General features: G+C 38.3%; 1 protein-coding gene across 1 annotated transcript in view; it reads right to left on the reverse strand.

Annotated features, from left to right (window-relative positions):
* Positions 1 to 8,608: 8,608 nt before the first annotated feature.
* Positions 8,609 to 14,976, reverse strand: part of xkr7b (XK, Kell blood group complex subunit-related family, member 7b) — a 123,639-nt gene continuing 117,271 nt past the window's right edge. The window contains exon 3 of the mRNA XM_007250792.4: positions 8,609 to 10,570. Coding sequence (XP_007250854.3) covers positions 9,597 to 10,570 — 974 coding nt within the window. The 3' untranslated portion in view covers positions 8,609 to 9,596. The remainder of the gene's footprint in view (positions 10,571 to 14,976) is intronic.

The following is a 14,976-nucleotide window of genomic DNA, read 5'->3' on the forward strand; positions in this document are numbered from 1 at the left end:
GTAAATGTATTACACACAAGAGTGATCTATTTTAAACGCTTATTTCCTTTATAGTTTATTATTGTGGCTTACAATGAAACCCCAAAAATCAGTGTCTCAGAAAATTAGAATATTATAAAATTAGAAATCCGCATCTTCATAAACGTTGTCAGCAGAGAAATGCTGTAAGAGTCTGGAGGAAGAGTGGAGAGACACACAGTCTAAGCTGCTTGAGGTCTAGTGTGAAATTTCCACAATCAGTGATGGTTTGGAGAGACATGTCATCTGCTGGTGTTGATCCACTGTCAACAACTGTTTTATCAAGTCTAAAGTCAGAGCAGTGTTCTCCCACAAAATATTTTATGGAGATGTGGATTTCATTTTCCAGCAGGACTTGGCACACTGCCCACAATGCCAAAAGCACCAATTGGTCTTAGATAATATTAAAAGTTTCTGAGACACAATTTTTAAAATTTTCATTGGCTGTAAGCCACAATCATTAACAATAAAAGAAATAAACACTTAAAATAGATCACTCTGTTTGTAATACGTCTATATAATATATAATATATGAGTTTTCAACTAACATTTTGAACTAAAATGAGATTTTGTGTTTTATTTTGTATTTTAAATGGTGCTTGCCACTTTGTTCTCGCTAAACGTTTTGGAATTCTTGAGCACTTAAACATAATAATATAAAATTTTATTTATATAGCACCTTTTATACATTTAAATGCAGCTTAAAGTGCTGTACATACAAACAGAAAGGAAAACAAACACAAGTAAAAGAAATATATATATATATATATATATATAAATAAATAAAATCGAATTAAAAGCTAATGTAAAAAGAAGAGTTTTTAACTTTTTCTTAAACTTTTTCTTTCTTAAACTAAACTCCCTGATTTTTGCTGACTCCACCCTCAGCTCAAATTTGAAAAATGCTAAATAAGAAATAGGAGGGGTAGTTTGGGAGAGGCGCTTGGTGATGTATGGGTTTAGGGCAGGGCAGGAGAGAGAGCTGATTGGGCTGAGCAGTGTGCCTCTGATAATAGGTTGAAAATGGCCGCAATAAAAATGTTTTTTTGAAGGTTAGGACATGTTTATAAAAGTTTAAGGAGGTCTGATATATTATATTATTATATATCATTACTTCAAATAAACGCATTTTAGCTATTAATGAAAAGTATGATATGATAATGGTATCCAAATTTTTGGGGCATAAAACAAAAAGCTGCTTCTCCACACTTTTTTTAAGTTGTATATGGGGGATCTGGAGGAGGATATCAGTAGATGATCTTAAGGTGGAATTTGAAATGTTTTTATTCAGCAGTTCAGAAATGTATGAAGGTGTTAAGGTGTTTTTTTTTTATTACGTGTCAATGTTCTTGCTGATGCATTTTGAATCAGCTGGAGTAATCAAACGTTTTTTTATTATTATTTTTTAGATGTATTAATTCATTGAATTAATTATATTAAATGTTTACTCATTACTCACATAACTGTCAAATATATATATAGGTATATTACACTATTAATAATATCGAAGTGGCAGTCTTACTCCTACAGTAAAATGCTCCAGCCTGAGGACAGATCTGCATTTTGAGCTGCAGTTCTGAAAGTCAGCCACACGGTGGCAGCGTGTGATTGGCGCAGCAGTGCAGAGGGGCGTGGCAGAGCAGTAGAATTGGCTCTATATGCATCTACTGTTACACTGAATAACCACACACTGCTCTTCTCCTACAGACTGGAGATCTGCTGCAATCAGAGGGTTGAGAATAGGATGGATTTAGTACTTTAAAGGTTCAGCTAGGAGCTGAGCAATATGAGGGAATATGTTATATTATGACGTCATATGTTATATAATATATGTTATTATAATTAATATAGAGACCACAACCATGCTTTTTTGAGTATATGGCATTCACTGTATGTTTATATTTTTAGTACTTGCAGAACACTGAACAATGTGCAGTCCAGCATTTTGTGATCCATGTATAATCTTTAATAGGTAAAAAATAATTAAAATAAACGTTTGTACTGCAGCTGTGTATCACATATGTGCCTCAGGTGGCAGTGTTAAGACCTCTTCCAGCCCAAATATTCAGACCTTATTTGATTTGCTGACACTCAGACAGATGTGTAACAGACTCAGCTATTATAAGACAATCCCATATTGGAGCCAAAAAAAAAAAAAAAAGGAAAACTAGATCTGGATCAGAGTAATCTGCTATCAGGGGATGCAAATACACCCTTTTAAGAACAATGAATAATTTGATAATATATTACCTATAAATTTGATATTATATATAATTCAACTCAATACAATGTAATATATAATTTAATAAAATGTTCAGACAATTGGAATTAAAATAGAAATAGAAAAGTATATATCCTACTATAATACTATATATTTTAATAATTATTCTATATAAATAGAACAAAGTAATTACAAAAGTTTCATGTTTTTTTCATGTCACAAAGATATATATATAATTTAGTATTTTTTTTTATAATTGTATAATTATTATTATTTTGTGTATTATTATAGTTTTGTAGTTTGTAGATATTTTTAATGAGTTAGACACTTTAGTGATTTCTTTTGCTAAAATATCTTGCTATATAAATGTGTCCTGTCATCCTGAAATAACCCCGCCCCTTTAAGAAAGAAATGTTTGGCATGAGTGACATCACAACCTTTACACTTTTTTCTTTTCTTTTCAAGGGACTAAAGACACTTGCTGCTGTTCATGTTCAGCAATTCATTATAGTAATTTCACACAATATTTCACCTAAAATTGGCTCCATATTTAGCTCCATATTAAAGCTTAAAGGAGAACTTTAGTGTGAAATGGACTTGAATTGTAGTGAAACAGGATAACGTGTACAAACTTTTGTCAAACAGCCCTCCTCCATTCACCCCCAGCTTTCTGAAATACATCACTTTTACCAGATGCTCCCAAAAGGCTTACAATGTTAGCGATTGGGGCATAGAGTTGCCTATGCAAAAAAAAAAAAAAAAAAACACCATCAAAGTTTTTACACCATTAACAAGCCCAAAGTAGCTCCACACTTTATTGGTGCACTTTAAAAGTGCACAGATAATTTATTAAAAAATACTCATACACACCATCCGAGCGCCACCATCTTGAAATTAAATCAAGATAAGTTGACAGATGAGCTTAAATTAAAAGGTAAAATAGGGGAACAGATTGCAAAATCTATTTTGTGGAATATATAAAAGAGATATTTTTAGCGACATCTGGAAATTATGTATTTCCATGGAATTCTATAATTAAAGTCCCAGATTGGATCGTTTTTCAGATCAGCGAAAACAGATAAGACAAATTTTTCTCTCCACTTACAGACCAGAGTGATGTCACTTCCGATGTGTGTCCATGTGACTGTCTAAAATCAACATCTTTGCTACAATAAATGCAAGTAAACACTTCTCGCACTATCAGGGTCAGTAAAAATGATTGAGGTCATGTTCATACAGTATATTCTTCAATCAAAAGGACGATAATTTAATTATCGCAACAGGCCTAGTGATACTATATTTATTCCACACTGCCCACCCCCTACAAAAGCCCACTCATTCCCAATGACTCAGTACATTTCTTAAAAAAAGCATTTCAACTATGAGGGCAGAAGTTCCCAAATCTATTTTCATGTATTTTTTCTGCTTCTAAAAACCTAAACCAGCTCATAAAGCTCGGAAAATAAGCCGTCGCCTCAATTTAGCTTAGTGCTCTGATGCTTTAAGGAACTATTTGTGCATTATTTAGCGTCTAAGCGAAGCCTTATGGGCTACACTGCTTGAAAGCAAACTAATCCCGCAAACCCAGAAACCGAGCCAGGACGAGCCGAGCGAGCGAGTGTGTAATTGTGAGCTTGTTTACACTGCGCATCACTGTGTGGTTGTGGTGATCGGATCATGATCAGATTTCACTCGACCACATGAAACCTGGGGTGAAAACCGAGGACGCGCTGTGATCAAATGGCTCAAAACACAGTCTGAGCGGTCAGAGATGGATCCTGACCACATTCGACACAAGTGCAAATGGGATAAAGGAGCCTTCAGGGCATTGGAAGCATTTAGAGAAGGCCTAAGAATTTCTTTAAAACATCCTGTAAACCCTTTTCACCATTTCTGTTTGTGAAAAATGATGCATATTTGTATTTAAACTCAGCAAATAGAACAGTATGACACAGTTTCGATTTAAGTACTTTGAGCTTGTTAATTATGTAAAAAAAAATTGTGATTTCTTTGCATTTCTTGCTTAGTCCACCAGGGGGTGCGTTTTGGACCTGTGGTTCTCTTTAGCTCTATCTGAATAGGATTAGTTTCTCAGGGGAACGTCTGTGAAAAATATTTCACACTTCTACTCAGTGATAAAACTCTTGCATTCGGACTGCAATAAAAAAAAAACAGGAGACAGGAGGACCAGTGAGTTTTTTTTGGCTTTCTCAGGTCACATGACATTGCGTTCAGTAGCTCCTCCATTTCCACTCGCTGTTGTGTTTACGTGGATCACCGAGGAAAATTGCGCCCAAAGTGTAATTACGTTACGTGGCAGTGGACAAATAGCTATTTTATCAAACATGAGGTGACGAAACTCTGAGATGTGCATCTGGAAGAAACTTAAATTACCGAAGGTAATTTCAACAAATATCAGTAGGTATTTCAGCCTGTAATTTTCTCAGAGGACATCTCAGAAAAACAAGTTTATGTTCAGTTTGGACGGGAATTAAATAAAAAATTACCCCAGGATCCCCTGAGAAACTAATCCCATCCGGATAGGGCTTTTTTTCTCTGTTATTCCTTTAGCAGTATGTAGCCACTGCTTCTGACTCCCAGTCGCCGACTGAGTCAGATATCTAGCATGAGGAATATTTGCCAGACGTCTGCGACTCTGTGAGCGTCTTTCAGTAGTCCACATTAGCGCAGAGAAAAAAACTTGTTAAAAACAGTTTAAAAAGTTTTTTAAGTTTTTGGGATAAAAAACCCTTCGCATTAGGTGGCAGTGTTATGATCTGTAACAGACTCAGCTATTAGAAAACAATCCTGTATTGCATAAACCTATTGAGAGCTTTGCTAGAAGTGCTGTTTTTCATAATTCTAGAGGGTAATAATTCTAGAGGTGGGCTATTCTACAAACGTTTATTCTCTTTATCATGTTTCACTACACCCCAAGTCTATTTAACACTGGATTTCCTGGTAAAATATCACCATGAATGTCACCAAAATCACAATGAACAATTTAAGAAGCGTGCAACTCTGTTTTTATTAAATGCCGAATTTCACTAAATTGTCCACCTTGAAATGCAGCTTGCCATGACAGGGTTGACAAATGCATGACAAGGGAAAATATAAAGTAAGCTGGTAAAAGATGATTTCTGTGCCTTAAGCCTTAAACACATGATAAACTCTTAAAAGTCTTTTTTTTTTCAAAAGCCACAAGACACAGTATTCTTACAATAACCCGTATATATGATGCTGTATATTGATTGATGTGCAAAGGATGTCTATTGAGCCACTGGCCACCAAGTGTACAGCTGTCCTTGGAGTTTTTAGTGGGAGAGTGCATGTACGTTATGTGATGTGTGTGTTAGTGTGTGTAAAGCAGAGGGTGCTGTTGACCCTGGGGCTTGCAGTAAGTGGGCTACAGGAGTGGAACTAATGATGGGTCAGCTCTCCGGAGAGGCGAGCTACTCGAACGCTCTTCAACGGGGAACCAACAGAGCTCGACTTAACCAGTGCGCGGTTACCACAGCAACCCGCCAAAAGACGTGCGCATTCGAGTGGCTGCGCGTCTGCGCCCGGAACGCCGCGCTCGGCTCTCCAGCAGGAAAGCTGGAGTGATGTCACTGGTAATTACCCTCTGTAGCTCTAGGTGCCGCGCCACCATCCCATTCATTTTTGATGCAGACTCACCCATCAGCTAATGTCTCGGAACAGTCTGCGGCTCAGTTGATTATTCTCCAATTTTAGCAACTCCAAAAAAAAAGTCCAGTAGAAGAGAAAGACAGCGAGGACAGAGGGTCACAGAACTCTGTATGTGTAACTGTATCTGAATTCCACCCTGTTCGGCTTTTAGCTTTTACAGTGCTGTAAAAAAGTATTCCCCCCCCCAACAGATTTCTTTTGTTTTTGCCTTTTTATCATACTTACATTTTTCCGTACCACTTTAAAATAAGGCTCCTTTATAAAGGGTTTATAAATAGTTTATTAAGGAGTTCATTAATGGTTATTAATTAGATTATAATCCATTAAAAAGAAGTTACAACACCTAAATAGGAAGGGCAGCAGTGGCCTGTTGTGTACCCAATAGTGATTCCACATTCATTTCAACTGTTAAACCTCAGATCTTACTAGATTCTTATCTTACTTTGTCTTTTCTCAGTCATCATTACCATTTCTGCGTGTAACTTTATTTATTTAACTATAATAACATATTAAAGGACTAAACTGACTTTCTGTGTTATTTTATAAGATATGTTAAAAAAGGGATTTTCACTGTTGTTCTTTCTATTAATAAACTCCTTTACAAAGAAGCCTTATTTTAAAATGGCACCATTTTTTCAGATTGCCAAAATTTATTTTTATATCAGACACATATAAAAAAAAAAACAATTTTAATAATAATTTTATTAGCAAAAAACACCCTGGCCTTATGTGAGGAGGCAACAACTGCAATCAAGTTTTACCAATAAGGGTCTTTACCATCTCTGTAGAGGAATTTTGTTCCATACTTCGTTACAGAATTGTTTTAATTCAGCCACATTAAAGGGTTTTAGTTGAAGTGGACTTGTTTGTGTGCTGTGGATCATTGTCCTGCTGCAAAACTCAAGTACGCCTAAGCTTAAGGTCACAAACTAATGGCCGGACATTCTCCTTCAGGCTTTCTTTAGTAGAGAGCAGAATTCATGGTTCTATTATTCATACATGCGCAACGAATACAAGATATTCTCTAGTAAAATTTAGGATTATGGATAGGTTACATTATTCAAGATTTAAGTTACGGAAATTAAGTTATCGGAAATTATATTAAGACTTATAAAACCCCAACCGCAGCTACAATCTATCATACGCCCTCATTATAGCAAAGACACCTGTACTAAGGGCTTAGAACGGCAGGGGTCGGCCATTAAGTTTGGCTGCGGGCCAGATATTTTCCATTTTGTGGCGGGCCAAAAAAAAAGTGATAAAAAGACTAGTAGCTCTGCAGCCCAGAGGGTTGTTAAACCCAACTGAAGAACAGTTGATCTCAAAGCAGGTAAACCCAAGAAAAAAAACAATAATAATAAATAATGAATTGGGATATGGCCGGGAAAAAATGCCCTTATAAGGAGATAGGGAGCCCAAGAACGGGCAAAAAAAACGATGAGTGCGACAGAGAGACAGGGGAGACATGTAAACAAAAGCTCACCAGGGAAGCATGTTATTTTTATATATTTTTTCCATTTTTGTTCAGTTACCTCGCAGGCCAGATGTTTCATGCTTGCGGGCCACATCTATTGTCGACCCCCGCAGTAAGGTATGGTTTAGAAATGATCAAACTTTTATATCTGGAGGAAATAAGATTCACACTACATAATAGATATGGGCAGTTTGATAAAAAATTGGCATCTCCTTCCACAATATTTGGAAAGTACCTAAATGGACCTAAATGGGGGGGGGGGGGTTAAGGGTAATAGGCGTGTTTATTGTTTGTGAGCTATTTTATTAGTTAATTATTTGTGTTATGCAAAAAATTGGGAAGATACATTGTATGTTTGTAAATGTTCAGAATGCATTTATACTCCTGCTTAATAAACTAATATTAAAAGAATTCATGATTCTATCAATTACAGCAAGTTGTCCAGGTCCTAAAGCAGCACAGCGGGCCCAGACCATGACACTACCCCCACCATGTTTTTGACTTTCAGTTTCAGTTTTAAAAATCGAGAAAAAAATTGAAGAAACTTGTTTTTTACTGGACAGCATGTAAAAAATCAGTATCGACATGATTTTGAAACTGTTATTTTATGGGCAGAAAAAAAATTTCCCACCATTTAATTGTGTCCAGTTTCATCTTCTATCCAGAATAATTTTCTTTATTACACAGAATGAGGCATGTGAAGTGCTACAGCACCTAAACTCCCAATTGTCAGCTTACAGACACCTGTACTGTCTTAACATTGTGCTAAGTAATAAGGAGAGGAAGGGCCATCCCACCAACTCTGAGAGAGCAAGCCTAATTATGATGTTTTGATCCCCAACTCAAAAACTCATGTCTCATGACAATAGGGGGCAATTTTGTGTGAACGGGGGCCCGGGAGACCTCAGATTATTTACAGCCGTCTCTTTACGACCCAGGCAACTGATGTGCTGGTAAGCAAAGAGGCAGCGCCACCATGCTGGGAGACATTGAGGCTTACATCAGTCTAACATCCACCACCTTCATCTCCTACATTTCTGCGTGTCAAACGCTCCCTTCTACTAAAATCAAATGCCTCCCTGCAGAGAGAAGCAAACATCTACCTTTGAAAAAAAGCTCTGTCGCCTTCTTTAACAGAACCTGGGCGTCACAAACAGGATGAGAAGATCCTCGGTTAAGAAAATAAAGAACCAAACAACACAATGTTTTGTCTTGTTTTCTCTTTTTTTCCAAGGCTGTCGACACAGCCGTTTTTACTACGACAACTTTTTTTTCCAACTACATTTTGATCATAGCTTGATTTTTTTTTCTTCGTATGCACTTTTCTGCTTTTTTTTATCTTTACAGATAAACAATGCAGTATGATCAAGACCAACTGAACGTACAGACAACCCAAAAACATTCATACCAACACACTGGCACCATTCCAATATACTGTATACATATAACAAAAAGATTATATGTATACATGGATGTATTATAAGAAGAACTGTATCATGGCCACAGAGTAATAAAAATAAATCTAATAAATAGATCAATCAATAAATAAATCAATTACTCATTTAAGGAAAAATGGATGATTTTAACTGGCTACTCTCACCATTCACAGAAGCAAAGTAATACACAACTGGTACTGTTTTCAAGTCACTATAACAATAAAGATTTAGACCAGTATGGGTTCATGGTTGAACCGGTTGGTCAGTTCTTCTAGCATTTAACATGTATCTTCTGCAATCTCCTACTTCATCATTGTTAATCAAAATCATCACCTTTACCTTGACAGATACCTTAACATGTGGGCAATTCTTTTTTTTTTAAGAACAGTACTTAGTGTTGGCTTCGTGGCACTGATCTTAGCTTAAATGTTCTTTAGCATTTTCATTAGAAGTCCTTTCCTTTACCAGCTGGCCTTTAAACCCTAATCTCATTCATTCTTTCGTTCCTTGTGTCCCGTTCATAAGAAACCCTCTGAGAACAACAGGCGATTGTTGCCAGGTGGTGGCAGTATCCCGTGCCCCATGCATGCACAGGTCCAACATTTGTAGCACCATCCGTGTTCTGGGACGTCATCGCCCAGTGTTGACCACTTGTCTGCTCTCAACTGTGCCTCTAACATCTCTGCGCAGAGATGCATTTCGAGGCAGAGAGTCCCAAGTGGAGCCCCCTGGTGGTGGGATGTCTAGCACACTTGCACTACACAGTAGTCTCGTACTCTGTGACCTCTTTGGGGCTGCTGAGGCTGCGGTACTGGATCCGTGGCGTCACTGGAGACGTGTTTTCTAGCACCAAGATGGTCTTCCTCAACCTGCGGTCGATGAAGTGTGCGTCCCAGGCAGGGTAGTTCTTCCTGGGAAGGTCAATACGGATCACGGGACCCTCTGTTTTGGGTGTTCGGGGGGAAGGTACTGTAGGCACACTCTGCGGCCTCACCTGAAACACGGGCAAGCAACTGTCCCTGTCCCCAACCCCAGGCTCTCGCTCCCCACCCGTAGTCCTTGGTAGGGTTCTCGGGGGACTAGTAATCACGTCTGGTTGGGGTAGAGGTGTCCCCAGATCCATACCCCCTAACCCAATGACCCCCATCCCTTCCTCCACACAGCTCCACTGGGTCCCAAGGATAGGACCATCTGGATGGAGCAGACAGTAGTAGACAAACATGAAGAAAGTCCCCAGGGCGTAGCTGCACACCACCACACATACAATAATAAGAGCATAGAAGTCTGAGGTTTGCTGCCCCCGGTAGATGTACCAGGCCGCCGTGAGCGCCGCATTCTCCACCAGGATTACAGAGTAGTAGACGCCTAGGCGGAAGCGTGCCGGACCCTCCTTGACGTTAAACCAGCAGAAGATGTAGATGATGCCCACCACCATGTTGTAGATGATCTCCTCCCACTTGGACATGCAGAAATCCGTCTCACCTTGGATGATCCAGAAGGTCATGGCACACCAGTGTGCCACAATGAAGATGCCGAAGTAGAGCTGGAAGACGGAGGCAAAGAGGGCAAAGGCGATGGTGCGAGCACCGATGGTGAAGAGATGCCAAAGCATCTGCATGATCACTGCCTTGTAGGACATGGGGAGCTTGTCGTCACGCGAGTCACGAAGGACCTTCTGGTAGGAGGCGATCATCCAGGCCAAGGAGACCAAAGAGGCAGAGGCAGAGAGACCTGCTCAGAGAAACAGAAAAGAGAGAAAAATGTTCAATAGTTACCAAGTCAAATCACAGAGTTAAAAGATTCACACCCCTAATTAGAGGTTAGAAAGAGTTGCAGAACACAAAGGGCACCTTTTTTCTTCATGTAGCCTCACCCTAATCAAGATACGCTTTCTTCATTTCATTAAATATGCTCTGAAAGCGTTGATTACCATCACCGTTCTATGGCTCTTAATTTAGTGTATGATTTGTCCTGCAGCACTAAATATAAAACCTAATCAGAGTTATTATGAAAAAATATATATATATATATATTTGCACATTCTCAGAGCCCCACCCCATATTTTTTAATTAGATCTTTGATTCATTGCTAATTGGACATGTGGCTGAATTATTAATGGAAGGACGATTCATAATTCATACATTAAATGAATGTCTCGTGTACTGCTTGTGGTTCATGAAAACTAGGACTAAGAATGGGAAAGTCTTATGCTCTTTGGTTAATACCGGATTGGTGGTTCAGAAAAAGCTAGAAACTCTTAAAAAAGTGTTGCACAATAACATATACATGCTAGATTGATGTGTAAGGGTCCTGGTGAAGTGCAGAGGGACAGAGGAGATGCCAGATGAAATTGTGAATTGTTTGTCATGTTTGGCTCTCTTGCTTTAAGGCTTAAGTTATATTTCAGACAAGCTGTAGCACCTGCAGAGACAACACACCATAACTGTGTTTAGCAAGTGCCTGGGATAGTGTCTCACAGGAGCTCTCTCTTTTTTTCTCTCTCTCTCTCTCTCTCTCTCTCTCTCTCTCTCTCTCACACACACACATACACACACAAACACACACACAGTGTATTGGCCTGACAGACAGATGCTTTATATTTTGTTTACAGGTACCCTGGGGTATGCAAGGGAGTGAACAAGTGAAACAGGTGTGTGTGTGTGTGTGTGTGTTTGTGTGTGTGAGAGAGAGAGAGAGAAGGAGAGAGAGAGCAAAAAAAGAGAGAAAGAGGTGAACTTTATCTGGAGGGCTTCCACTGAGCCGATGGTATCACTGAGATCAGCTCCTTTATACAGTCTGTTTGTCTGTTTACCTGCAAAGTCCCTGCAGACACCCTTTGTTCTATTGCTCATGCCCCTTTCTGTCTACACCAGGGGTGTCAAACTCATTTTGGCCGAGGGCCACATTGGCATATTGGCTGTCCTCTGAGGGCCAGATGTAACTTATAAATGTAATAAAATGTAACCAAATGTAATATAAAATGAATGTAATTACTCCTTAATGTTAAATAACTCTAAATGGGAAAAATGTTTGCTTGTTGCTCTATTAACATAAATCCTTTTAATTTGTCATGTTATGAAATCCAAAAACTCCATCAATCAAGAACCAAACTATTCAAGTGAATAGAAATGACATAAAATACAAGTTATATTAACTTTGATCAAAACGTTTGATACTGAAATAAGGCTTAATAAATATAAAATCAAAAATTGTGAGCTGTTAAGAATATGTGATAGATTTAGCATTTCCTCAGATTTAGCAGTTCCTCATCCAACCACTAGTGGGAGCTGCAGCAGCAGCACAAGCCCCCGCTGTCTTCACTGAGTCAGAGCTACAGCCCAGCCACGGGCTACAGGCTCAGCTCAGCCAGTCTGGAGCGTTTTTAAAACATTTTAAGTTCTTCTGTGTAGGAAATAAAGGTTTTAACCCCACTAACCGGATAATACAGCTCTCTACAGCTCATCTTTCAGCACAAGCAGCTAACAGCAGCAGTTCAGAGCAGCGTCACGGAGTCACTGCTCGGATTAACGTTACATTATAAACAGGTCAGTTAGCGCGCTGCTAACCTCAGAATGTTTATAACTACGGAGTTTAGTGCACACACCACGGCTGCAGGGTTAGACTGTTGAAGGCTACTGAAGACTATAAAAGGCTATTGGAGGTTATTGAAAGGGTTATTGGAGCAGAAATCAGTACAGGCTGGTTAGATAAGTGATTCACGTCTTCGTCCTTCGCTGCGGTGAAACTGAATAGCGCTGACACAGTGATGTTTATTAAAATCATTAAAACAGATTTTGTCAGCTATTGTCTTATAAATATTTACACATAACTTATATCTCTTCTAAAAAGCGTTTATTTTGGTCAGTAACACTCTTCGTAACACAAAAGGCATACCATTCTTTCGCCTTGAAGCACAGCCGTCCGTCTGAATCAGCTTCTCTTTTTCTGGACATTATGGGATAAACATTTCACCCGCGAAGTTACGCCTTCCCTCCGGCAGGGTTTCCACATCAATGACTACACTGCCGTGTAGTGGCAGTAAGCCGTAACTTCGCGGGTAATACAATCGACAAGCATTGTGGGAAACGTAGTTTTTGGTCAAAGCACGCTTCTGATCCATTTATTATAGACACTAAGATCTTACAAGCTCTCGCGGGCCACATAAAAGGACGTGGCGGGCCACATTTGGCCCGCGGGCCTTGTGTTTGACACATGTGGTCTACACACACACACACACACACACATTCACACACACTCTCACAAATGTCCTTGCTGGCTTGTCTTCAGGAGCTACTGCTGCTAACTTCTCTATTACATTCTTTATACTTTTTTAACCAAAAGGATTATTGAGGACCGGTGGTCCCTACAACACAGGCCTGTTTCCTAGAGTCTGGTCCCCACATGTCCATACAAGAAAAACATGCACACACACACAGACACATCATGGGCACAGCTTCATAAGCTGGGGTTTGAGGGGACCTAGGTCACCTGCATTGGAAGCCAGGCCCTTCTTGAATTCTGTTTGCTCAGAATAGATGATTTTGAACAAATGTACTCATATCATACATATCGATAAGACGAATTAACCCAAATTCTGCATGTTCGAAAATAGACATAAAAACTAGAAACTAGAAAACAAAATGAAAGATTTGGAAGATAGGAAATCTTTTATAAGTATTCAAAAACACATTTTAAAATGTAAAGTTCAGGAAAGTCCCAATTTTATGAGTTTTATTAATTATATTTTGACAGTTGCAGGTTTACTTCAAAATTTTATATTTTCTATTACAAATACAATTAGTTTTTTTTATGTAATGCCTAAATAGAAATTCTCAAGATTTAGGCACACTAAAATCAAAGTAGATAAAAATCTAGTGCTAGTTCAACCCCAGCTAGGGAGCTTGAATTTATATAGAATGTTTGTATTTTTTAAACTTCTGAAAACTTTTCTCACTGTTAAAAATAAGCTTTTCGTATATATGCTATGGATATTTCAATTCAAGTAATAGAAGTTCATTGTTTAAAACGTGCAATTATCAGTGTAATTTCAGTTAAATTCTTTAATTTAATTTTGACTTTGACTTTGACTAATTTGGAAAATATTTCACGTGTTAAATGTTACTTTCAGTGAAAAAATAATCTGATATATATTTATGTTAAATCACACATTTTCAGAATTTTCCTGTAACACTATTTATGTAATGATACAGACTAAAATTTTGCTAATCATTCTTGAAATATTCTAGCTTAATGGAACCACTTTGATCCTTTTTATTGGTCTTCTGTTAGCTGTTATATTATTTTGACTGTGTTTAAAGTTTTCACGTTAAAAGTTTACTTTTTGTTTGTAGAAAAAAGTTATTTTTGAAAACTCTAAGCAACAATGAAGAAGGCAGACTGGGTTAACATTGGCACTACAACAATGTTAATCGTTATTTTGTAAGAAAGTTCTTAGAAAGATACACAAATGATATAAAACAGAAAATAATCTAGACAACAATCTTTTTCTTTGCTTTCTCTTTTAAACCAATGTCCCTTTTACTGCTGAATCCAGCCATTCTTTACTTCATTTCTCTCTCTCTTTCTACCCCTCTCCCTCATTTGGAACTGGACCAGATTAGGTTTAGAGCTTCTAATTAGCGTGTACAGAGCGCATTAGCTGCCGTTTTCCGGCGCATGCTCTTTGCTCAGGCCTGCGCACTCTGTTCCCGCCAGTCTGGTGGAAGGTGGTGCTGATCTTAATGAAATCAGCCAGCAGGACGCCACTGAGATTAGAGCTCCCTCTGACGAGAAAAAAGACGAAGCACGGATGAGTAATACAAGCTGCCAAACAGGTCAAAGTGGAAAGCAATGCGAAAACAGGTTTAGTTTCCAAAAGGTAGATGACATTTTGTAGAGGAAATTGAGGAAGCCTCACAAAGATCCCATTTATTCCATATGGATTTACATTTGGTAATCAAAAGCATATTTGATTAATTAAAAAAAACTATAATACTCAAGATGCATGAAGTTACCAGATGTAAAAAGTGTCAAAAAGTCAGGTATGCTTAATTTTAGCTTAGATGACAGCTTTGCACATCTTGGAATTTTCTCAGTCAGCTTTATGAGGTAGATTCACCTGCAATGATCAGCTTGCA

Source organism: Astyanax mexicanus, chromosome 13 (genome assembly GCF_023375975.1).
Source record: "Astyanax mexicanus isolate ESR-SI-001 chromosome 13, AstMex3_surface, whole genome shotgun sequence".
In the NCBI taxonomy this organism is placed as follows: domain Eukaryota; kingdom Metazoa; phylum Chordata; class Actinopteri; order Characiformes; family Acestrorhamphidae; genus Astyanax; species Astyanax mexicanus.